Raw genomic sequence first — 24,604 nt, forward strand, 5'->3', positions numbered from 1 at the left:
TGTTCCGGTGTTGCACCAGGAGCAACAGTGACCTTACGTAGCTCTCTTGATGTAATGTTCCTTTAATAATTACATCCGTGCTTTTCCTGTTGAAGCAGATACTGCTAGGAAGGCATTTCGAAAAACCAAATCTTCCTTTCTCTTCTTCAGTTTCTTCTTAAGACGACACACTTCAACAGTTTCTTCTGTTAGTGTTCAGGGGTCCGGAAGATGTTTTGGGTCACACTTTGTGTAGTGGAAAATTAATAGAGATACTGTTTTGTCAACAGGCATTTGCAACCTTAATGATTATAGTGAATTTTGGTTTTATATTTTAATTCTGTTCTGGAATTTAGCATTGAAATAAAATGAAAAGAGGCTACAGTAATAACATTCACTATTTTGGAATATTTAGGAACCTGTTTTATTCACTGGAACAATGAGGAAAAATCTGGATCCCTTTAACGAGCATACGGATGAGGAACTGTGGAATGCCTTAACGGAGGTAATTTATAAAATGTAATTATTAAGCTTATTACCATCAGTATGTGTGTATGTTCCTATGGTACCTTGCAGGTAATTAATGGGAACTTACTGGTTTAACTTACTTTGTTCAGCATCCAAGAGAGCATTGATGACTTGGATACACTTAAAATGTATGTATTGGTGATGATGAAAACCAAAAATAAAATGTCTCATGTTTTCATTGTAACTTTCTTCCTAGAATCCAAAGCAACTAGATACATTATCTTACTTGTCTTTAGCCAAGCCCTAAACTGGAAGTTGTATTTATGGATTCAAGTTTTAGTGACCAGTTAGCCTGCAACATTCATTTGAACTTCTCCGTTCTTAGGAACATCCACTGAAGGAAGACAATAATAGTTTTTCATTATTAACGGAAAGATAAATGAAATCATACTGATAAAATGCTTTGAGGTTTTATAAGAAAGCATTTATAAAAGTAAAACAGAATGTGTAAAAGTTACTTTTGGCAAACATGTCATTTTAATGCTACTGAGTAAATGGAAGTAATAGAACCCTGCAACTTTTGCTACGTTTTTAATACGGATACTATCCATGTCTAGAGGATTTTCTATTATTTGTGTAGTATTTCCTATCGTTTGAACCACTTCTTTGAATTTCCTTGCCCTCGCATGGAAAGGATTTAGGCTGTTAGGATGCTTTTGGTTTGTATGTTTTGACACTAATTGTTTTGTGTGTTTGCCCTAATTCTGCAAATTGATTCTAAGCTCCTGGATGGCGGAAACCATGTCAGACTTCTTTTTTTTTAAAGATTTTATTTATTTATTTGACAGAGATAGAGACAGCCAGCGAGAGAGGGAACACAAGCAGGGGGAGTGGGAGAGGAAGAAGCAGGCTCACAGCAGAGGAGCATGATGTGGGGCTCGATCCCATAACGCCAGGATCACGCCCTGAGCCGAAGGCAGACGCTTAACCGCTGTGCCACCCAGGCGCCCCCATGTCAGACTTCTAAACCTTAGACTTTTTTTTTTTTTTAAGATTTTATTTATTTATTTGACAGAGACAGCCAGCGAGAGAGGGAACACAGGCAGAGTGGGAGAGGAAGAAGCAGGCTCCTAGCAGAGGACTGCGCCACCCAGGCGCCCCTAAACCTTAGACTTCTAATCCCTCGTAGGACCTAGCTGCATCTTTGGCTTTTAAAAAGTCAGCACTTAATAAGTAAGCAGTAAATATTTGATCTCTTCATTTGGGGACCATGTGGCTTATTTCTTTAAAAACAATTGCACGCATCCCAGTGACTGATAGCTCACATTGTTGTTGTTTTGCGACAGTCTGTCTGTCATTGAGTGTCACCCTTCCAGGAAAAGCTGAGCTCCTCCAGTTTCTAGACGAGCTTTGACTGTGAGCAGGCCACGTTGGAGGCCTGACGATTTTCTGCCAGTCATTTCTGGTTTCTGAAGGCATGTCAGTGCTGCGTCTTACACACCCACCCTGCTTTCCAGTAACCGTAGGGATTTTATTTGCCTCAGTTGGGCCAATTACTTCACCTTCTTCTTCCTAATTGAAAGCAGTTGATCTCCGATTTCATTTAATTTGGTGAGTCTTTCTCCGGTGAAATTCTAGAAGAGAAGAGGTGAGCAGAACAGTTAGCCATCAAATCTAAAAAAAAAAAAAAATAGGACGACCATTGATTTGCTTTTGAATTCCTATGACAAATTTGATGGTGCAATTGTGACACACCTTAATAAAACAGGAATTACTGGTAAATTATTTTTCTATTTGTTTCAGAGCTTGAGCTCTCTCCTCATAGATTCTCAGATAGTAAAATTACTCTAGAAACACACTGTTCCAGGACCATGAAGAAATGTTAATTAGGAGACAAATCCTATAAAAACTATCTTAGAACTTTGATTATAACTTATATTTCATCTTATAGTTGTTTCTTCTGCCAAAATTAAAATAAAATTTAGTAGCTTGTCAGAATTCTAAAAATGTGATGGAAGTGGTAATAGTAAGATCTACCTTTATTTTCAAAGACATTAGGAACTTTCTTAAACAGAAATAAACATGAGTGTTTCACAAAGTGAAGGGAGTGGTTTTCATGTGTTACTTTTGGAATTGACCTCATTGCCTTAGTGATACCTCTTAGAGTGAGAATTCATCCCATAGTTGTGTTTCTCTAGAAACTATTTCTTCACGACGTGTATGTTTTTCCACAAAAGATTTGGTAGATTTTCTTAAAATATTTCTTAATATATCAATGTATTTACAGTATGATTCCAGCTGTTTTAGTCATATGTAGATACATGCACCTAAAAGGCATCAAAATATGAACGTTGCTTATTTGGGGGATAATAAAACAATAGTGATTTTTTTTCCCTCTTCCCTTTGGCTTTTCTGAAATTCTCCAGATTTTCTCTGGTGAACTTTATTGCTTTTATCATCTGTATCATACTCCTGGCACATGAAGTACTATAAACTTTTTACAGTAGTTATATGGGTTTCACGACCCTGTTCAGGGAGGTTGGGCTCATTCTGTGATAGGTCAGGGACCCTTCACTTCAAATCCTTAGAATCTCCAGGCCTTTAGATTGTGGACTAAGAAGCTTCCTTCTCTAAAATTGTACTCATGATGGAATATATGTGCATTTGTCTGGAGAGACACCGTACAGATGATTCAGTCTAGTGCCACTCAGCTTGTTCTTGATTTATCATATTCAGTCTGTCCACCCTCTCTGCAGCGTGCCTCTTCCTGTGAGTGCATCGTAACCAGTCCTGCTCTTCAGGAGACGTAGGAGACCTGGTATCTTTGGCAGCGCCCTTTAAGGTGGACTAACCACCCTGGCCAGCTGCTTTACAAATGATGCCGAACTGGAAACAGGATCCCAAACTCATAGGGTTGGCTTGAGAGCCAATGAGAGAGCACTACTGTTTTCTCCTCTTTAAGATCTTCAATTAAAAGTTTGTGTGGACTCTGAGAAACAAACTGAGGGCTTCAGAGGGGAGGGGGGTGGGGGAATGGGATGGACTGGTGATGGGTAGTAAGGAGGGCACATGTTGCGTGGTGCACTGGGTGTTATACGCAACTAATGAATCATCGAACTTTACATCAGAAACCAGGGATGTACTGTATGGTGACTAACATAATATAATAAAAAAACATTAAAAAAAAACCAAAACTTTACCATCAAAAAAAAAAAAAATGTGTGTGTGTGTGTGTGTGTGTGTGTGTTTTAAGTCCTTTTGGTTGTGTCTCCTCCTCTCCGGGACGAGTTAGACGGTCAGAAGGATGCAGTCCTATGCATGGTGCCCGTCTCATCCGGCCTCTTTTTTCATATATTGAAAAACAGCCACAAACCAAAGAAAGTTCATTAGAAACTAGTGGCAATTAGGGCACCCACGAAGCCCTGGCAGTTTTTAAATATAAATAATGACTAGAAGTGAAACAGTTTATTGGTCAAGGGGCTAAAAGGTCATAATAGATAAAACTCAGCAGTATGATACTTCTTTAAAAAGCCACGACAACAAACAGCCTTACTACTGGGATACGCGATTAAGAGTAGGGTACGTCATGTTAGAACTGTGGAGGAATCGTCCAGTACGTTCAGCACAGATGGCATCTCTGTTAGAACACAGGGATTTCTCACGCTGTAGGAACCCAGGCCAGGAACGCTGAGCGTCAGCAGTGTATGCGTGGGGAATGTAATTAATGCAGCCCTTGTTCGCGGTGGCTTGTATTTCCATTTCTCCTGAGGCTGTGTATTTTGGTAAATGGGCTCTCCCGTCGCTTCATTTACTGTTGGTTTAGGTCTAGTAAGAGCTCTTGTCCACCTGTTGATTGTATGTCAGACTCTCTTCGCTCTCCAGCCTGCATCAGCCTTTCTTTTTGAAAAGTAAGAAAGTCCCACAAAATGTGACATCTGAGTTAGCGTCCTGCGAGGGGTGCTGGCACCTGGTAGATTCAGCACACACAGTGGGTTATTCTGACAAGGTTTACGAAGATGCAGATGGGCGTCTTATGAATTCAGTTTGTTATTTTCAGTTTTGCTGTAGTTTATTATTTTCCTAATAATCTGAATACTGAAAATATTCTGAAGTACTCTCTATGGAGATATATAGTTTTGAATAGCATTATTTGGCCTGTTTTCCTTAAATTATTTTCTAAATGCTTTCTGTACTTTAAAGTATGATGTTATGATATCTCGAAGCTATGTAGTTTTCGTGAAGAATTTATTTCTTTTACAATGACTTTTAATAAGAAAATGGTATCTTATATAAATTATATGGATTTATTTTCTGATTTTTATATGATCAAATATGTCACAAAGTGAGATAACACTTGCAGCTTCATTCATACATCCAGCAAATACCCAATGAGATCTTTTTAGACAGAGGTTGTAGATTCTGGGACTCTTACAGTCATAAAAGAGACCATACCCTCTCAGAGCTAAAATTCTCATGGAGAAGATGGAAAATAAGCCAGTGCATATGTAATCAAGTCTCCGTCCTGATGCATGCAAAGAAGAAAAATAAAGCAGAACACTGATGGAGGTTAACTGACCACATTATGGAGAGGTAATATCTATCAATCTCTTTGTATCAAACACTATTGAAAACTCTACACTTACTGATGCATTTTATATTCCAACAATGTTAGGTGGTAGACACCTTTAAAATTGTTACAGTCTTATTTACAGGTCAGGAAGCTAAGATAGAGAAAGTTCAGGAACTTGCCCAATGGACAGAGCCAGGTAGTACTCATGCCCAGGCTTTCTGGCTTCAGGGTCCCAATTTTGTATTGAAAAATTTTCATATCACAAGAAAGTAGAAGCAATAGTATGATGAGCACATATGCACCCTTCACCCTGATTCACCGGTTATTATGTGGCCACATTTGCTTCCTCTCTTCTACAGTCTGTGTTGTACTGAACCTACTGGAAAATAAGTAGAAATTTTCATGGTAAGTTACAGTTCACTTACAGATGTCTAAATATATACGGTGTAAGAATAAGGACCTCCTCCTACATAGTCCTCATCCTACTCAAGACACGGAGTAGTAATATTATGCTGTTATCGCAGAGGTTTTCAGATTCCCTCAGTGTAACTCCTTCTTGTCTTCTGCCTCTCTCATCTTTTCTCGGGTCTAATACTTCATTATAGATGGAGTGGATGAAAACACTGCAGAGGGCTTTCACATTCATATCATTCTCATAATCAGCCCTGATTCGTCAATGAAGACAGAGTCTCAGAAAACAGTGTTTTCTGGAAAACATGTTTGTTCGTCAGGCAGCTGTGGGCAACCCAAAGGAGGAGCAAACAGCAGGCTAGTAAGCTATCACCTGAGTCAGGGGCAAGCATGAGGTTCTCTCTTCAACGTCAGGATATCAGTCTTAGGAAGCCCCATTGGCTTAGGCAAGTGTGACCAAAGGCAACCCGGAAGGAAGAGCTGATAAAAGCCTCGATCGGCTCCATCCCCTGGGGTGCAGATCTAGGAATCGGTTTCATAAGAAGAATCACCTGTGAGCCCTCCTCCTTGTAGTGGAGGGGGTTGAGTAGGCCGACACCTCCCATTTCATAACTTTCAGTGCCAGGGCTGGCCCCCACCGTCCAGATCTTACACTTCAGATTTTGTATACCTTTCATGTGAATGCTGAGTACCAGTACCATATTTAATCCTGACTCAGATCCCCATTTCTGGGCATTGGACTTGGGTCTTAAGCACAATCATCACATTCACAGAAGTGCCTCAGCATTGACGATGCTGTAAAAACATTGCTCACGTGCCCTTGGGTTTTGTCACTTGACATTGCAGTTCTGTGTCCCTGCTTGTTGGCCATCACCCATCGATCTCTCGGTCTCTTAATTCCAAGTGTGTTTACTCTCTGATCTTGAACTCTCAAGGAGAGCCTGAGGTTGGATTGTGTAAAATTTCCTCAAACATGTAGGCTTGGAGCTGAGCTCTACCACTCAGTGTGGTTTCAGATTATCTTTGGTGTTTAACAGTTTGGGTTTTTTTGGAACTTACAATTTTATGAAGGTAGGTTAATATAAGCACTGTATAAACTCAAGAGTCTGGGGGAAATAAGACGTGATGTTGTGCCCTGTTTTCGTGAGTTTTCATTCACTTCAAGTCATTTATGAGATTAAAGTAAATGCCCTTGACTGGTCTAGCAGTATGGATTAAATTTGGGAAAGAGCCATCCCCAAAATAGGTTCCAGGTTTGCTAATATATGAGGTGTGGTTTGCCCTTGTTTGAATTTGTTTATTTATTAAGTTGAAAACCTTCCAAAATGGTAAAGTGCTGACAAGATTATTTCTTTAGAGAGCCATGCTTCCTGCAATAATTAAAATTTTTTTTCTCCCTTTAGTGTACTAACTCCCATACAAAATGTATTCTGGGAAACTTGACTCAACCATATGATCTTTTTAACGTTTTTAAATTTTTAGACTACATTGAGAGAAATACCTTCATTTTTTGAGAAATTTCCTTAATCCCGAGGGAGGGGTTCCTGGTGGATGTCATGTGGCAGGGGCGGGGGACACAGATGATTTCTTATCACCAACTGGATTAAGGTATCATTTTACATACCAGAAAATTTCCTCGTTATAGGTGTGATTCAGTGATTTTTGGTAAATTTGTAGTTAATCATCACAGCAATCCAGTTTAGAACATTTCTGTCACCACCACCCTCAAATTCTCTTTTATCTATTTACAGTTACCCTCTGCCCCTAGGCAACCACCGTTCTCCTTTTTGTCCTTATAAATTCCTTCAGTTACCTTTTATCTAAAAATTAAGAAGGAACATTTTAAATTACTCCCTGTGTTACCTTGAGGATAGCTTTATGCAGCCTAGTCTCTCTCTCTTCACGCTTGAACAGATGGTGCCTACTGATGGCAGCATAGTGGAGTCTCGACTCCCATTAAGCTTGTGCTCCTAAGTCAGAATCATTCTGTCCTGAGTGGAGGCCACCATCTTTTTCAGTGAACAGTGATTGGCAGTAACTCCTCCCATCACGTGACTGGACTCGTAAGGACTCTGAGGCGTCCTGAGGATGTCAGAGCTCGTGTGTCTAGTGGGATTGTCTACTTCAGTAGGAGTTCGTGTAGGAAGACGTCATTCTTTCTGTATCCACAGGTACAGCTTAAAGAAGCCATTGAAGATCTTCCTGGCAAATTGGACACCGAATTAGCAGAATCAGGATCGAATTTCAGTGTGGGACAGAGACAGTTGGTGTGCCTCGCCAGGGCCATCCTCAGGAAAAACCGGATATTGATCATTGACGAAGCAACAGCAAATGTGGACCCAAGGTACAGAACTGAGGTCCATGAACCCTGGGATCCAGATTTTCAATGTGGTCAATGAGAAACATTTCATGATGCTGAGAAATGTTTTTAAGCTCTCTCTTTGCCCCAAAGACACCTCTTGATAACATTAATTCTGGAAAACAGGAAGAAACCAAAACAAGGTCAGCAACCCAAATAATGGTATTATTAGGCCTCCTAACAGAGCTGGTTTCCTAAATTCAACTCCTGAAAGTTTCAAGCAATTGGAGGGAAGAATGTTCTACATCATTATATGCAAAATAGGAAATTTCTAAATAGATTTTTTATACTCAGTTTTTCAACAACAAGATCATGTCTTTGATTTTTAAAAACATTATGAAAATGTCATTGTTTTCAGTCTTAAGTCTGCTTTTCCCCTTCTACTGAACTAAATCCAACTCCTTTGGTTCTAGAACTGACGAATTAATACAAAAAAAAATCCGTGAGAAATTTGCCCAGTGCACCGTGCTAACCATTGCACACAGGTTGAATACCATTATTGACAGCGACAAGATCATGGTAAGACCCTCACCTGTGGCATTCCAGGTGTTTCCATTAATGTTCAGTTTTTCAACTTGACCTTCCTTGTACAACCTGATAGAAACCTCCAATGAGTTCATTTTCTGTTGGGTTTTTCCTCTCATCCCTGACAATAACTCAAGTACTTAGCTATACCTTTAGAATGTGAAATTATATAGTAATTTCATATTTCCATATTAAAAGTTTTTTGAATTGTCCTTTTTCTGTATGATGGTCAGCCATGGAAATATTTCAAATCCGAAATCTGGCCTCTTCTTACAGTGTGGTAAAACAGTCATTTTCACCGTGTCACGGTTGTTTCAGTATTTTGGATTCTCTTAATCAAAAAATTGGGCTTTCGTTTAGGCTGCCGTTTGGTTGTTGGGTAAGTCACAGAATTTCCTGGCTGTCGGGATGTTTGCAAAATACAGTGTCAGAGGGGAGTCTGAGAAGAGAGGCCTCAGTCAGAAACAATGTATTTCAACGGAAAGGATTTGATGTAGGGGATTTAACGTAGGAATTGGAGGGCTGGGAAAGTGGGAGGGAAACACCAGGGTGATGATTTTAGGAAGCACCTACTGAGCTCTAGGACAGATCTCCAGACCTCAGAGCTTGGAAGAGAGACCCTAAAAACTCCTATGCTCAGACCTCCAAGGAGAGCCACTGCCCAGCTGCAGGTCTGGGAGGTGCACCGTGAAGCTGGTGCTTGATGTGTGTTCTAATGGAAGATGGGAGCTGATACCAGGTCCCAGTCCCCAGGCGATGGTGCAGGAGTGGCATAAACCAGGGAGACCTTTTGCTCTGTGTCCCACCTTCAGGCCCTCACCCATCTAGTGCCCCCTGCTGGTGGAAGCCAACAGAGCACCCACTAGCCAAAGCGTCTCTGACATGGGATTTGCAGAAACCCAGCCCCACCATCTCAGGTGAGAGAGTAGGAGGAAAGGTGGATCTGGGGCTGAGAGACTAGACGACCAGCCAGCAAGCCTCTTACACAGTAGAACTGGCGACTGCACACGTGGCAGGCTCCAGGCTTTGGTCTCTAGATAATCTGTCTGGTATCTTCTAGGTTTGATTGGCTTTTTCTTTCTTAATCATTCAATCTTCCTTATTTTTCTTTCCTTTTTCCCTTCCTCCCTCCCTTTTGTCTCTCTCTTCCTTTCTTTTTTCTTCTGTCTCCTTCCCCTCTGCTGCTTGCGCAATTTCAATAAATCTTAGGATGTGGCTTTATAAAATAAGAGAGCCATCCCTCAAAGAAAAAGCCTTTGGATGCAAATAATCCCAAGGAATGCAAGTTATTTTCAGGCTGACTCCCCGCCTGTGGCAACAGGCTCGTTTTCTCCTATCATGTGGACGCTGACCGTTTTTACCAGACACCACGGTGTCCAGTGATGCTTTGATTAGTGGTGAAGAAGTAAATAGATAAAGAAGGCCCGCATAGTGCATGAGAGGCAACAGATGAAGTTAACCAGTGATTTTGATGGTCTGTACTAAATAGGTTATTAATCGGGAATAAACAATTAGTAATAGTGAAGCTTTCTTATGTGCGGTGAAAACGGAACTGTCTCTTTTGATTCTTTGGGGCAGTTTCCGGAATATTACCTCCCACCCTGCTTCATATGTATTATCAGATGGGATCATCGGGGGGCTGGGGAGGGAGGGCACTGAGAACATCCCAGACTGTCCACAGTGAAGCAGCGCCTTCAACCTCAGCACTCCCCGGACCTGCACATGTGTAGGAATGAGCTCTGATGAGGCAGACGACAGGAGTTGGATATTTCAAACCAAAAGGATATTTTAGCCTTCAAGCAGGGTGGCCAGTCTGGACCGGAACGTCACAGTAGGAAGCAGGCCACCCCAGCTGTGGCCTTCCATGACAGTGGGACCATGACTCTTAGATTCCAGAAACATTTAGTCTCAAGCATCCTTAGTCCTTCATTGTGTGTTCTTGAATGGTAACTGGAAAAATAACCTTTCATTTCTATTAGTGTTCCTGTCACTTTGTTCTCTTCTCTCATCATTGTATGTCAGATTGTGCCCATAAGCGTCCTTCTTCCACGGTAAACGAGTGATGCCGGGACGTTTCCCTGTTTGCCACGCTTTGTCAGGCTGCTGAGCGGCCAAGCGGCAGCCAGCTGGCTTGATCTCCAGCTCAGTTGGGGGCCCGTCCAAATAACACCCTTGCTCCTAAATATACCGTATAGATTTATTTTTAGTGTTTGGTACGATGACAGTGATGGTAGCAGCTTCTTTGTATCATCTCATATTTAGAAATACTTAGAGTACTGTGGCTTTGGAATGCGTGATCAGTTAGGGAATCAGCAAAGGACAGAACTTGGCAGCCTCATCAGCCGGTTGTTCTAAATCTGACCTATTAGCGTCTGACCCACTGGTGGGAACTTCTGTATCCTCTTAAGCAGTCAGCTTCGTTCCCATTATCAAAATAGGTTCATTTGCGGAATGCTGTCCTTACCAGTAGTATTTCCTGGTCAATTTTGAGAACCTCAGATTTTTCTCTCTTGGTCAGTGTCTTTGTCCAAATCCTTAATACGGTTTTGCAAAGCAATTTACAGCCCCTCCCTTCCTTTCTAGCCTGGCCTTACTCTGCCCTCCCTCTTTCCTTAAAGATGCAGTTAAAACCGCTTAGTTAGAACTGTCAGTCGCGTTTTGGTTCAACTGGATGTTGGCGGCTGAAACTGAGGTGCCAGCAATGGAAATGGTGAGATGGTTGGATTGGGGGCAGAAAAGGACGGTGTGATGGGTCGAGGCTGGCACGTGAGGGAAGGGGCCTGAGATCCGGGGGAGTTGGGGAGACTGAGGAAGAAGTCAGTTTGGAGACGGGAAATGCAGGGTTCTCTTTCGAGCCTGTGACCTGTGCCTGGAAGGACCTTCTTCTCTGTGGTGGATTCTGCATGTTTCCATGGGGCTGCCGCTCCCACCAGGAGCGGTGAACCCGGCCGCTTGCTTACATCTCAGTCAGAGCTGGTTTGGGTTGCTGACTCCTTTGACAGGAATGGCAGGAGTGGACCTCAGGGGACCCAGGTGGCCTGCATTCCCTAGCGTCACCGTGGGGGAGCTGTCCTCTGTGCTGCATCCACTCCAGGTGGAAACGTTCTATTTTATTCTAGAGCATCTGATTCCCAGTTGGCCTTCAGTCCAGCAAAACACCATAAATCATGTTCTTTTCTCGAACCTTTGGTTTTGGGAGCAATTATTTTTTCTTGCTGGCTTTAGAAATACCTGTTTCCTTTCCAAAAAGCAAGCAATGGTCTGTTCTGTTATTCTGAAAGCTTCAGGGGCGTAAAGACGCGTCAGTCAGCTGCAAGGCCTACTGCTCCAGAGCGTGGTGGAGGGTGGCCGGCCTCGGGGAGTGGCTGGGAAGTGATGGATGTAACGAAGGGCATAACCAACAGTCCTGTCATCGTAAAGTCGTGTAATTGCACGCGCTCACGGTGTCATAATTACATTTTGTTGCACTGGTGAATACTTCTGCACAAAGACGTATGGATATGGTTTTGTTTACTGTAAGTAAATCAAACAAAGGCTTGTTGGGAAACAACTGTGACCTAATTAATAGCTTTGTTTATGTGTTGGCTCTCCAAAGGGATTTGCCCAGTTTTGGTTCATTAAGCGCCATTAATGTGTTAGGCTTAGAATTCTATTTTACAAAGATGTTCTCTCAATTTTAACTTTATTAAACATGATGTAGTCATAATGACAGCTAATTTAATCTTCCTCATTTGCTCAGTTGCCACAAAACAGTGGAGCAAGACAGACAAATTAGAAATCCTCTTTCTCCTAATACTCACCACTATCTCGGCATTAAAGACGGCTTCTTCCCTGTTGTTGGAGGATTAACTGGTTACTTGTGACCCGTCTTCTCTTCAGCCAGTGGCACAGCTTTTTCTTCGCGTCCCCGCAGGCCTGACAGCGTCCCCAGACTCCCCCCGACAGCAGGAGTGGGGAGGCCCCCGCAGCCCTGCGTTGCTGCCTGGGGTCAGCATTTCCACTGTCCAGAGTTAGGGAGTCGTGCAGAACGAAAGCCAGAGTCCGCCTCGTCACGTTACGCTGTTTTGGTCTTTACCTTCTTCCTAAACTCCAGCTTCTTTTCAGTAGAGTTTTTCCCGGAGAAATCAAGCCCAGACGCTGTTGTAAAATACCCACCTGGAAAAGCACAAAAGCACCTCAGAGCTAACTGGAGTTTTATTTAAATTCTCTTTTTCTCCTTCCTGGAACTTGGCTTCGGTAAGCCTACGTACGTGGCCACCGTTAGAACATTTCAGAAGAGGGGCGCCTGGGTGGCACAGCGGTTAAGCGTCTGCCTTCGGCTCAGGGCGTGATCCCGGCGATCTGGGATCGAGCCCCACATCAGGCTCTTCTGCTATGAGCCTGCTTCTTCCTCTCCCATCTCCCTGCTTGTGTTCCCTCTCTCGCTGTCTGTCTCTATCTCTGTCGAATAAATAAATAAAAATAAAATCTTTAAAAAAAAAAAAAAAAAGAACATTTCAGAAGAGAACAGCTCCTTAAATATGCCAAGAGATTTCATTCCGGTTTTCAGAGGGAAAAAGAAGGACTGTGAAGGTTGAAAGCACGATCTGGGAGAAGAAATACTTGGGGAGAGGGGGTGGGTGCTTACATGCAATAGCAGGAATTGAGGGGGGCAGCTCTGGCGGTCACTGTGACCTTGCCTTCAGCTTCCCCAGGGGACGATGGTTGACGATTTCAAGACCTAAGAAAGGATTCTGAGTAATACTTGCCACAGTATCTTGTCACAGAGAAAATCATAGGCATCCATCTTATCAGTGAGGGACCCAACTTCCAAGGCCACCAAAAGCAGATGTCTGAAACTCCAATCTTTCCCACTCTGCTTACTGCCAAGTGGGATCTCCCTTTGTTGCTTGTTGCCCTACTGAAAACTGTCGCAGGCATCCCTCAGCCGTTGTCAGGTTTCTCCTCCACACTGTGCTGTGCCCCCGACCTCCCACCTCTCCCTGAAGCCACCCCACTATCACTGATGGCGTCCTGCCATTTAAAAATGGATTAGATTATTCTGCAGTGGGTCCGTTTAATTTTTATATTTAGGACAGCTATCGGGAATAGCTGCAGATACACAGGCCTGATAAGCACATCCTCATTGAGTTTATGTAACTGACTGACTCATCCAATAGGATGTATTTTCCCTCAACGTGCTAGAGAGCGCGAGTGATTTGAGGTTGGCGTTCCTGGAGAGATGCTGACGCCACGGGATTGCTCTCTTACCAGCTTGAATGTGTGGTTTCGTCTGTAGTTTAACTCGGCCTATTGAGAGTTGGGGGCACCGCGGGAGATCACAGGAGCCTATTCTTCCAGATATAAAAGATGTTAAACATAAAAACTCAAAATTCTACCTGTTTTTCTGTACATAAAGAAAATCTGGAGTTGCTTTATGTTTACTTATTCTAAAAGATCTGGAATCTTTGCTCAAACCAGGAAAGGTAAAGGCGAAGTGGGTACAGTTCTGTTCCCGGCCTTTTTTCAGTCTGCACCCCAAGGGGGCTCTGTAGCACCTGGCGTGAGTCTTGGAGGCTGGGCGCTCTTGTTTCTGCCAGCGCTCCCTCCTCTCTGACTGCCCCTTCTCTCGTGTCTCTTTTCCGATAGGTGAGATAAATGAGTTTCAAGCCTCCGTCCTCAACCCTGCTCTGTCTGTCCCTCAGGTGCCTCTCCATCTTGCCCACTCAGCAAGCTGAGCTGTGTGGACCCCCGAGTCTCTATCCCTGGTCCTGTCATCCCTGGATCCCACCGCCCGATTCCCAGGACCGGCCACACTCATTCCCCACCTGATCTCACCCCGGAGTCCTCTCAACTACACCACCGGGCACGCACCGCCATGCCCCAAATTTAGTTTCCTTTGAATTTAACTGGAGCACCTTCTTCTCGTCATGTACAATGCCATGGCCTGGAGATGCAGCAGCGGACAAGGGAAACCACGGCATCCTGCCCTTAAGGAGTTGACAGGCTCATCTCCAGACCTCTTGGCTCATGTTCTCTGTGTCTGGAATGACCACTCTCCACCCCCCAGCCCCACTTGCTGCATGTTCAAGCCTCCCCATTCTTTAGGCTCGGTTTTGTACGTTTTCTCCGTCTTGAAGCTCGTCCTCAGAACCTCTGGCCAGAAGTCCTCTCTTCTGATGCTAACTTCCCCCTTGTTGTGCTTCTTTTTTTTTTTTTTTTTTTCTTGCATTATAGACATTTGAGGACTTTCTTCTCTCTTTCTCAGTATAGACTCCAGAAAGTCAGGGGTTGTGACTTACATAAAAAGATTTGCCTCCTGCACAGCATCTCTCATAATGACGTGAACACACTTAAGTATGCAATAAATGTTTGCTGAATAAATTCAGGAATTAATGAAAGTTTACTTATTTTCCTCAAATGTGTTTTTGCCGTGTGTTACTTGCTCTTTATCAATCCTAAAAGTTGAATAAAATTGGTTTTCTTTTTCTCTATCCACCAGGCACAGTAAATAATTTGAACCCCGAGTGCAATAATAATGCAGTGGAAAGTGGACAGTGGGAAATGTTTACAGTTATAGGCATATTTTTTTAAATTATACAAAGTTAATATATGATATTATCCATATGGGAAGGTATCTTAGAAAATTGAATGTTAAAATTCTCATCTTCCTTATTTTGCTTCTGATAATAAAGAATCAAAGTGTCTTTCTTTGGGAACTCCTATGGAGAGGAGAGAATAGAGATTCAGCCCTGGGTTTGAAGCCCACCTCTGCCATCTGCTTGATTCTGTAGCCTCAGCCAGATTACTTCACACACCTGCCCCTCAGTCTTCATCTCTGGCTGGACAGAGTGGGTCTTGTTCATCCTTTGAATTTCCTGTTCCTAGAACAGTGCTTTGCTATTAGGCATGAGTATTTCCTGGGTGGGTGGATGGGAGCGAGGACGGGAAAAAGGAGGGAATGACACATGGGTGGGTGGGTGGAAGGAAGGAAGGAGGGAAATAAATTATGTACCTTGTCTACCTTGAGAATTAACAGTGATGTCTGTAAAGCATGTGATACAGCGAGTGTTCAGTCCACAGCTATTTTTATTCCTTTTCAAATTCAAAAGGCCGCTATTTTAGTTATGGAGTGATTTTTTTTTTATCTTAAGGTAGTCATTCTTTGTTACGTTGCATTTATATTTAATACTTAAAATGCTCAAAGTATTTTGACCAAAATGATCTTTTTGGTCATTTATATTGTTAATCCTGTTGCTTTTTGAAAGCATTAATTTTTTTCTGGCTCTGCCTTTTCAGATACCGGTCAATTCTGAGAACTAGTCATCTCAGTGGCATTTGTGTGTTTTCAGACAATGTGACAGAAAATGGAAAAATTTACTATTCACTCAAACGTGAATAAAGTAGGAAGTTGGACAAGGACAAAATATCAGTAATACTTTTCATTCCATTAAAAATTAACTGGAGTCTTTTTAGTTGGAGAACTCATTTTCCACCAACTCTCAACTGGTGATTTTTTTTAAAAGTTGTTGCTTTTGCCGAATATAAAGTTCTTCATTGTATGAAGTAATTTGATTCACTTATTTACTTAGTCTTTAAGCATGAGAGAAACCTGTATTTTACAATTGCTTTTCTTCTTCTTCAACATCAGGAGGAGTGGTTATGCTCTATAATGCTATGCTTCAGTAAAATTACACATTGGGGGCACCTAAATTGGCATGCCAAATTATAGGACATTTTAATTATTATGTGGATGTGACAGATTCAATTATTCTTGAACTCTTTTGAGAAAGCTGCCCTTAGCAGTGATTCACAGTAGTAAACAAAAGATTAACAGGAAAATGCCCTTTATGAGACTTAATAAATGTTTCCGATTAAATACCGCGGGACGAAATTAACTGCAGTCCCTAGATGTGGACAGCCAACCTGTGTCCTGCTTGGAGTTCCCGCGTACCCCCTTAAGATAAATTTACTCTAAATACCACCGAAATGAAGAACTAAGTACCACTTAACATCAGAACTGTTTTCCTAGGTACGTCATTTGGGCCAATTGTTTCAGCCTCTTTCTTCCCTCCCAAACCATTAACCAGAGCTACTAATAAGTAGAAATGCAGAGTTAAGAGCCCCTTCCTCTCCCTTTCAATTTCCAATTAGTGGACGTATTAATGAGCAATAAAATGGCTGAAAGGCAGGCAGCTGAAGAAAGAGAGAAAAGGAAGCGGGGGAAGATAATTGTGAAAACAGATATTCAGATCTTCTGCCACTGAGATTGGGCTGCCCCCATGGACTGTGCAGGCCATGATCGCTGGAATTTGGAGCTCAGATTCTTAATTACTTCTTTAGTCTTATCCAAAGAGAAAATTGGATTTCTAGAGATTTCTTCTGTGCAGAGCAATTATGCCAAAGCTGCCTACGTAGCAGCTCTTTTAGCCAGTCTTTCACTCCCAGGATAATAAGGTCCAGCCAAAGCCAACTTCAGGACGCACCTTCATCTCGCCGACAGGGGTGTTTTGTCCCCTCTTACCGGCTGACATAGTCCAGGACCCTAAAGAAAGTCCAGAAGCATTGACTTCTTTACCAAATACTGCTCAGATTCAGGCCAGCTCGGCAATTAATTTGCGGTCAGGTCACTGCCACCTGGTCTGGTTGACATCATCCTACTTTTTAAGATAAATTGACTTTGATTTTCTTAAGAAATTTCCCAAGTCTGAATGTACGTATAAATAGCCCTCAAAACTCAGAGTCTGAGAACTAAAAGCACTAACTAATAACAGCCCAAAATGCCTTTGGCAGAATATAAAACGCCACAGGACTGCTGAGTGCCCATAATCATACTCTAAAACTTTCATTTTCTTCCTTTCCTATAACATTATAATAATAAAAGGTCGGGCTAGGCCTTTGTCTGCCTAGTAAAACAGGGTAATCAAACCATTTAAACACCAGCCAGGCCTACCACCCAAATGGATTCTCTCTATTCTCCTTCTCCTGCCCCCTTCCGAAATATTGTCTGAGTTATAATATGTTACTGCAAAACATTGTGTGCTAATGGGTTTCTTTCTGCTGATGAACAGGTTTTGGATTCAGGAAGACTGAAAGAATATGATGAACCGTATGTTTTGCTGCAGAATGAAGAGAGCCTATTTTACAAGATGGTGCAGCAGCTGGGCAAGGCAGAAGCTGCTGCCCTCACTGAAACAGCAAAACAGGTGAGCGCGCCGCGAGGAGTGGTAATTAAACTTGCTCTCAGCCGTTCACTCCTCGCAATCTGGCACCAGGGGTGCTGTAACAAGCACCCTGTGCCCTTTTCAATTATAAGCCTTCAGAGACAGCGCTTCATGACTGGGTCTTAACAACACGTCCCAGGTTGAAGTCAGGTCTGCTGAGAATCGGCAGAATCGGTGGGGGAGTGGCGGGGGGGGGGGGTGCCACAGGTGCGCATGCTTACATGCGCCGGCAGGTGGGGACGCTCGGGTGCGCGGGCACGTGGGATGTTCGGGTGCGAGGGCATGTGGGGGTGCTCGGTGCACCGTGGGTTGCTCAGGTGCGTGGGCACCTGTGCCTAGTTGCAGAGAGAACAGATTCTAAAGAGATTTCCCATGTTCGATTCTGTGGGTACTGATTCTCCTGGGGCACAGAATATTTGCATTTTGCAGACCCCTTACATTTCAGTCTAATCTGTGCTCACCTTTGAGATGCAAATGTGGTCAAGGCGTGTCCAGGAAATTGTGGAGAGTTTGGGGAAAAAATAATGTGGGTTATTTTCTGTCTGGTCTAGAAAGATCCAGCTGGGAAATCTGTAGGTTGCTTTTCTGTTTTATAATTTGTAAAGAAAAGTACATGATGCTGACACTTTCTGCCCAGGTTTCTCCCTGATTCTTGGTTGTTTAGAATTAGGCCTCGTTACCACCGTGTGCTTCCTCTGCCTTCTCGGTGATGACATCATCATTGGGACGATCAAGAATCTATCCTAATGCGGTAGTCTGAGTGTGGTGCTTGAGGGTTTACAAAGCGTTTTCACAGAGACGATGTGTGTGACGATCTGGTAGCTTTCCAATAACAGTAGTGGAGTATCTCATTGTGCAGGTGTGACGTGAAAACTGAGGGCTGCTCTCAGGGACTCAGCTTAATGCCTGGCAGCGTCTGTAACTTCCTGATCCAAGGTGGGAGTTGGATTATGGAAGGACGGAGGGAAGAAAGGAAAGTCAGGTGTTCTTGCCATTTGAGATGCATAGCAGGGGTGCAATGGGACCAACAGTCTTTTGAGGCTCCCCATCGGAACCCTTTATCTCTGGGCATTATAATTATGGGTACATTTTTCTTTTCATCCTTTTGGACTTTCCCAGATTTTCACTCTAAGAAAAAATTACTTGTGTGATATCTTAAGCATTTGAAGGAAATCTGTCCCAGTATCTGACAGTACTTGCGTATGAGAGATTTATCTGAAACGCAGCCTGAATTCTCTTCTGTCCCTGCGTCCTCTCATCCCTCCTTAGAAATGAAGAGCTGACCTTCCATTGTTTGTAGGGGGTTTCTTTGGATTCTGCTTCCATCCTCAAAAACTGTTCGGTAAATGTGTAGACGTGTGCCCAGTATTATGCTGGGAACTCACGTGGCGGATATGTTCCTTAGTCATCCCGTCTCTAAACCCAAGAATGGAGAAGAGCAGAGGTACTCCGTATACACGCTGAGCCATGTGGAAGAGAGGACGAGGCTTTGACGTCCTGCGCCACGCCCTGGGCTGTGATAGAGCTTCTCTTGCGTGGGTGCTGGTTGAAGAGGCTGAGACTTTGAGAGGGGAAGGAGATGGCCCAGAGTCACACAGCTGGCTGTATAATAGGCAGATTCAGAGTTCAGACGGAGGGTTAGGGACGAGGACATCTGTATCCTGAACTCTTTGTAAATACGTGCGTTGTATGTGAATGGAGAGAAGCTATACTTGGAGCCCGTGTTGCTCTCATACCTGAAGTTAGACTGCTTTCATCTACTCGACGTCTCCCAGTCAGCACCTCCCTCATGACACCCAGTCAGTCCCTGGGGATCCCCTGTATCATCTACTCATAAAACAGCCAGGAATCTCGCAAACCCCTTTGTTCTTTGACCTCAGGCATTTCACATCAAACAGATGGGTCCCCACCTACGTGTCAAAGCCTCCATTTTAAAAATGTGTTATCGTTGTATATTATCAAGACATTGAGGAATGAGAAATAAATCACAGATAGTTCCAGATAGCATAAGATCGTATGTAGTTCAACACCCTCATTTTACAAATGAGGAAACTAAGGCCCCGTAGAAGGAAGGTGGCCCTAACTTATGTTAAACTCTAGTTTGCAGCGGACAGAGAATTAGAAATCTGTTCTTTTAACATGTTTTAATGCAAGTGTAAGGTACATACAGAAATGTTTATAGGTCACAGAGTTAGAAGTCTTGTGGTTCCTGGTCTAGTAATCTCACACCACATTTAACAATATCAATTTACGTTTGGGTAGTTCTCGGTGTGTGTGTGTGTGTGTGTGTGTGTGTGTGTGTGTGTGTGTGTGTGTGTATTTATCTTGCTCTATAATTTTTTTTAATTTAAATTAAATTAATTAACATATAGTGTATCACCCAGTTACCCCAGCCCTTCACCCCCTTCCCCTCCAGCAACCCTCAGTCTGTTTCCCATGGTTAAGAGTCTCTTACGGTTTGTCTCCCTCTCTCACTTCGCCTTGTTTTATTTTTCCCTCCCGTCCCCTATGATCCTCTGTTTTGTTTCTTAAATTCCACGTATGAGTGAGATCATATGATAATTGTCTTTCTCTGATTGACTTCTTTCACTTAGCGTAATACCTCTAATTACACCCATGTTGTTGGAGATGGCAAGATTTCTTTTTTTTCTGATGGCTGAATAATATTCCATTGTGTATATACACCATATCTTCTTTAGCCATTTGTCTGTCGGTGGATATCTGGGCTCTTTCCATAGTTGGGCTATTGTGGACATTGCTGTATGAACATTGGGGTGCAGGTGCCCCTTCGGATCACTACATTTGTATCTTTGGGGTAAATACCTAGTAGTGCAACTGTTGGGTCATAGGGTAGCTCTATTTTCACCTTTGAGGAACCTTCATACTCTTTTCCAGAGCGTCTGCACCAGCTTGCATTCCCACATTTGGGTCGTTCTTTATCATTTATCTTACACAGTTCTCACGTGTTATGATTTCACTTAATCCTCATGGCGGTTTTTTCTTATACCAGTTCATGGATGAGGACAGTGAATCAAGGACTCACCTAAGGTCACAGAGCTGGTCAGTGGAGAGCAAGGGCAGATTGCTGGGTGAGGCTGAGAGCTGCTTCAGTCCAGGTGTTAAGTTTTAAAACCCTGCTCCTTTTCTTATGTGGTGTCCAAGGTGGGGCCAGGTTCTCATAATGGCAGAACATCCCTGTGGGATTTCGATCCTGCCACTGGCTCAAGTCCCCTCTCTGGAAAGATGTGAGGAAATACATGCCCCAGTTCTCACTCCAGTTGAGTATCTTCTTGACATGATTTCTGCATATGCTTGGTCCTCTTAGAACAGGCTCTCAGATTGTCAGCTTTTTAAGTGTGTGACCTTCAAATAGCAATGCACCACTGAGAATAACAGTAGGAAGATTAGTGTAAGTCAACAAGCTTTCCACTCCTAACACATTGGAATTCATTCCTTTGGAAAGAAAACTCAGCATCTAGGAAAGGTACTTCCTAGTCATGTTTTCTTGACCACATAGTTGTTTTTCTGAAAATGTTGGTGTAGGCAAGCTTAATCACTCTCTGACCCTCGTAGATGATCCATGAAACAGCCTTTCTGTGTTTTAGGAACATTAAGCTGAAAGGTGCATTAGGTGTCTTAAAGCAACAGAAATGTATTTCTCACAGTTCCGGAAGTTGAAATTTTGAAATTAAGGTGTCAGCAGGGTTGGTCTCCTCTGAAACATCTTTCATTGGCTTGTAGTTGGCCTTCTTCTCTCTTAGCATGGTCTTCCCTCTGTGTCTGCCTGTGTCCTCATCACCTCTCATGGGTACCCATCAGAATAGATTAGGACCCACCCATGTGACCTCATTTTAACTTAACTGACCCCTATCTGCACATACAGTTACATTCTGAGATACGGAGGGGTTAGGACTTCAACATACAAATTTTGAGGGGACACAGTTCAGCCCATAACCAAGGGTGAATGCCTGCCATTCGTTCTCTTCCATGATGAAGCAGACCAGTTGAGGTTTTTTGGAGTTCCTTTGTTCCCAGTGTGTAACAGATGCCATTTAACTATTCGTGAGATCACCAGATACAGCCCCAAAGTTAGGAAATCCTGATAGCCTATGACCCATGAGCCTGGCCCAGTTGGAATACGTGGAAGAACGCTTAGCAGCCCCATGGCCCTGTATGTCTCCTGAGGTCTCCGAGCCTCGGGGTCCTTATCTGCCGTGCTGGGGTTCCAGCACTGCCCCGCCTCGTTGAGCTCTCACTACACGGATCAGATGAGACGGTGTATACTTACCTGCTTGAAGAATACAGAGCATTTTGTAGGTAGAAGAGTTTTATCTCTCAACGATCACAGGGGGATTAGTTTCTTAAAAGCCGTCGATGGAACTCTTACCTCCCTATAATAACAAAAGAAGTGCCCAGAGTTCTTCTAGGTAGCTTTAGAGACTCTTCAATAAATGAAATTTATTTTTAATAAGTTGTTTTCAACAGATGATACACGCTAATGCTACAGAATTCAAAATCTTTGCTGTTTTTTAGAATAGTTGTTCTAGTTTACAAAGAAAAAGTAAGTCATCTGCCCACTTCTGTTGTGACTCGGCGCCTCCCTCAGAATGGAGCCTTGGCACCCTTTATGACCGTTCTGCTGATACCGTGCGTGTAGGAACACGAGCGTGTGCGGACACAGCCTTTCTGTGTTTTAAGCACCAATGACAGCCATGTTTTACTTTCTCATCTCCGATTATATCAATGCATATAGTTATCTCATTTTTTTTAATGGCTGCACAGTATTGCTTTCTTCACTCCTTTTTCCCCATTTTTTCTTCTAATTAAGTTTATTGTTTTCTGTTTTTCCCCCCCAAAGAATGCGCTTTCAGATTTACTTAACTGATTCTTGTATTCTGTGTTACAATTTATCACTTTCTGCTTTTATATCCATTAATTCCTTCCTTCTGTGGTTTATTTTGTTGTGGCTTCTTGACTGCCTTTGCTTGTCATTCTTTCTTGTTCATTAATGCACATATTTTAAGGCGGTGAACTTTTCTCTGAATACTGTTTTAGCTGTATGCGATAGGTCCTGATACATAGTGCTTCCGTCATAGTTACGTTTTTATATATAAATCTACAATTTTGGTTTTAATTTTATCTTTGGTCCAAGAACTCTTTGAGAAAGAGGTCTTTAAAACTTCCTGGAGTTGGGGTTTGTTTTTTCTGTTTCCTGTTTTACTCATCAATGTTGAGTTTCATTGCCTTGTGATCACAAAGTTGTCTGTGCTGTTTCCACCCAAAACCAGTGTTTAGTAATACTTTTGTGTGTTCTAATGTATAGGCAATTTTGGTGAATGTTCTTTGGGCATGTAAAAAGGTGGACTATTGTCTGTTTAAGGTATAGCATTTAATAACTTTTAATTAGATACACCTTGTATTATTTAGGTCTTCTCTATCCTTCCTTGGTCCATTTGATGTGGCTTAGAGATGTCATGTTATGTTAGTCTCATTGTAAAAAGGTTTTTACTTTGTAGTTCTTGTCATTTTTTTGGTAATTTTGGTAATTACCAAAATTTTTTGGTAATTTTGATGCTATAATATTTTAGTCCACAGATATTCATGACTTGGATTTTTGCTCTGAATTATATTTTCTACCATTTTAAAGTGCTTTTGTTTCTTAGATTTATTTAATGCACCTGGCTCTGAATGCATGCAGGTTCAAAACTGCAGTTGAGTCCCTTGCTCTTCACTTTGTTTTCATTTGCCTGGTATGTCTTTGTCTTTTAGTATCAAATTATAGATATATCTCTTGTAAATGGCATATGGTTCAGTTTAGCTCTGAGATTTAATGTTAGGGTGCGCCCCCTCCTTTTTAACAGATGAATTTAGTCCATTTATGTTTATTGAGATTACAGGTATATTTTATCTTATGTTATGCTTTCAGCTTTTAGTGTTCTTTTAAAAGCTTTTTAATTAGTATGTATTTTTTTAAAGTTTTTGTTTTTGTTTAATTTTTGAGTAATCTCCACCTACCGTGGGGCTGGAATGCATGACCCTGAGATCAAGAGTTGCATGCCCTACCGACTCAGCCAGCCAGGCACCTCTATTTTTTTATTATTGTTCATTGTTTTATGTGTGTACCTTTCACTTCTTCTAGGAACACTTTCTTTATTATTATTGATTCCCCATTGTAAACAATGACAACATCTCTTCCCCCTCTCTCTGTGCTCCCACCAGATTTTAGTTGTTTAAATAGCTTTCCTTCTACTATTTACCTTCAAATCTTTAAAAATACTTAAACCCCTATTACTTTACTTACTTACTTGTTTCAAATGCTACTTTCTCCATCTCTTAGTTGGCTAAAATCTGTCCTCTAGTATATTGTCTTTCAGACTTTGGGTTGTGATCCATTCATGACGCTGTAAAATCTGTTTAGTCAGTCATGACCAGTGTGTCTTAAGATATGAGATACAAAAGAATGGAGTGGAAGAAGAAGAACAGTGTGTCTTTCATAGTAATAGTAAATATTTCTTGGAAGTCCTTTCAATATAGATGTTGATCTCTCCTGAGTTTCAATGTAATATGAAGTGTACTTACTCTTGTGGGTGACAGTAAAAATAAAAGGTTGGAAAACAGGGCTCTGTACCATCTTAAAGGAGGGTTCATTGGCATTAGAATCCCTGACTTTACCACATGTATGAAGTATTTGCTGCATCTCTAATTTAAATGTTCTGGTTATAAAATTCTTGGGTCACACTTTCTTTCACTTAGTATGCTGTAAACTTTGCCCTACCGTTGTTTATTCATATGGAGAAGTCCAAGGCCAAGTTAGAAGTAACTCGATCTTCTTTCCTGGATGCCTGAAGGACTCTCTCTTTATTTTGAAGGCACTTAGTTTTTCCTAGGGTATTCTGTACTCTTTTGGTCCCTAGCTTTAAGTCTTTTATTTCTGGAAGTAACCTGAATTATAGCTTTGAAGTTTTTTTTTTTACTGGAGTCTCGCCTTTACAAATATCTATCATGTACATGTTGTCTGTCCTTTGTGTTATAAAGCTGTTTTCTCCTGGATCCTTTTTAATTCCTTATTAACTTTTAATTACGCTTGCT

General features: G+C 42.1%; 1 protein-coding gene across 4 annotated transcripts in view; it reads left to right on the top strand.

Annotated features, from left to right (window-relative positions):
* ABCC4 (ATP binding cassette subfamily C member 4 (PEL blood group)) overlaps nt 1–24,604 on the top strand; it is a 235,102-nt gene that overhangs the window by 205,002 nt on the left and 5,496 nt on the right. For all 4 annotated transcript variants that reach the window (XM_087865049.1, XM_045810951.2, XM_087865048.1 and 1 more), the window contains 4 exons: nt 395–484; nt 7,600–7,772; nt 8,201–8,306; nt 17,363–17,497. In XM_087865049.1, the coding sequence (XP_087721175.1) occupies nt 395–484; nt 7,600–7,772; nt 8,201–8,306; nt 17,363–17,497 (504 nt within the window). The remainder of the gene's footprint in view (nt 1–394; nt 485–7,599; nt 7,773–8,200; nt 8,307–17,362; nt 17,498–24,604) is intronic.

This window comes from Ursus americanus, chromosome 10, assembly GCF_024610735.1.
Source record: "Ursus americanus isolate L20-20 chromosome 10, mUrsAme1.1.p, whole genome shotgun sequence".
Classification (NCBI taxonomy): domain Eukaryota; kingdom Metazoa; phylum Chordata; class Mammalia; order Carnivora; family Ursidae; genus Ursus; species Ursus americanus.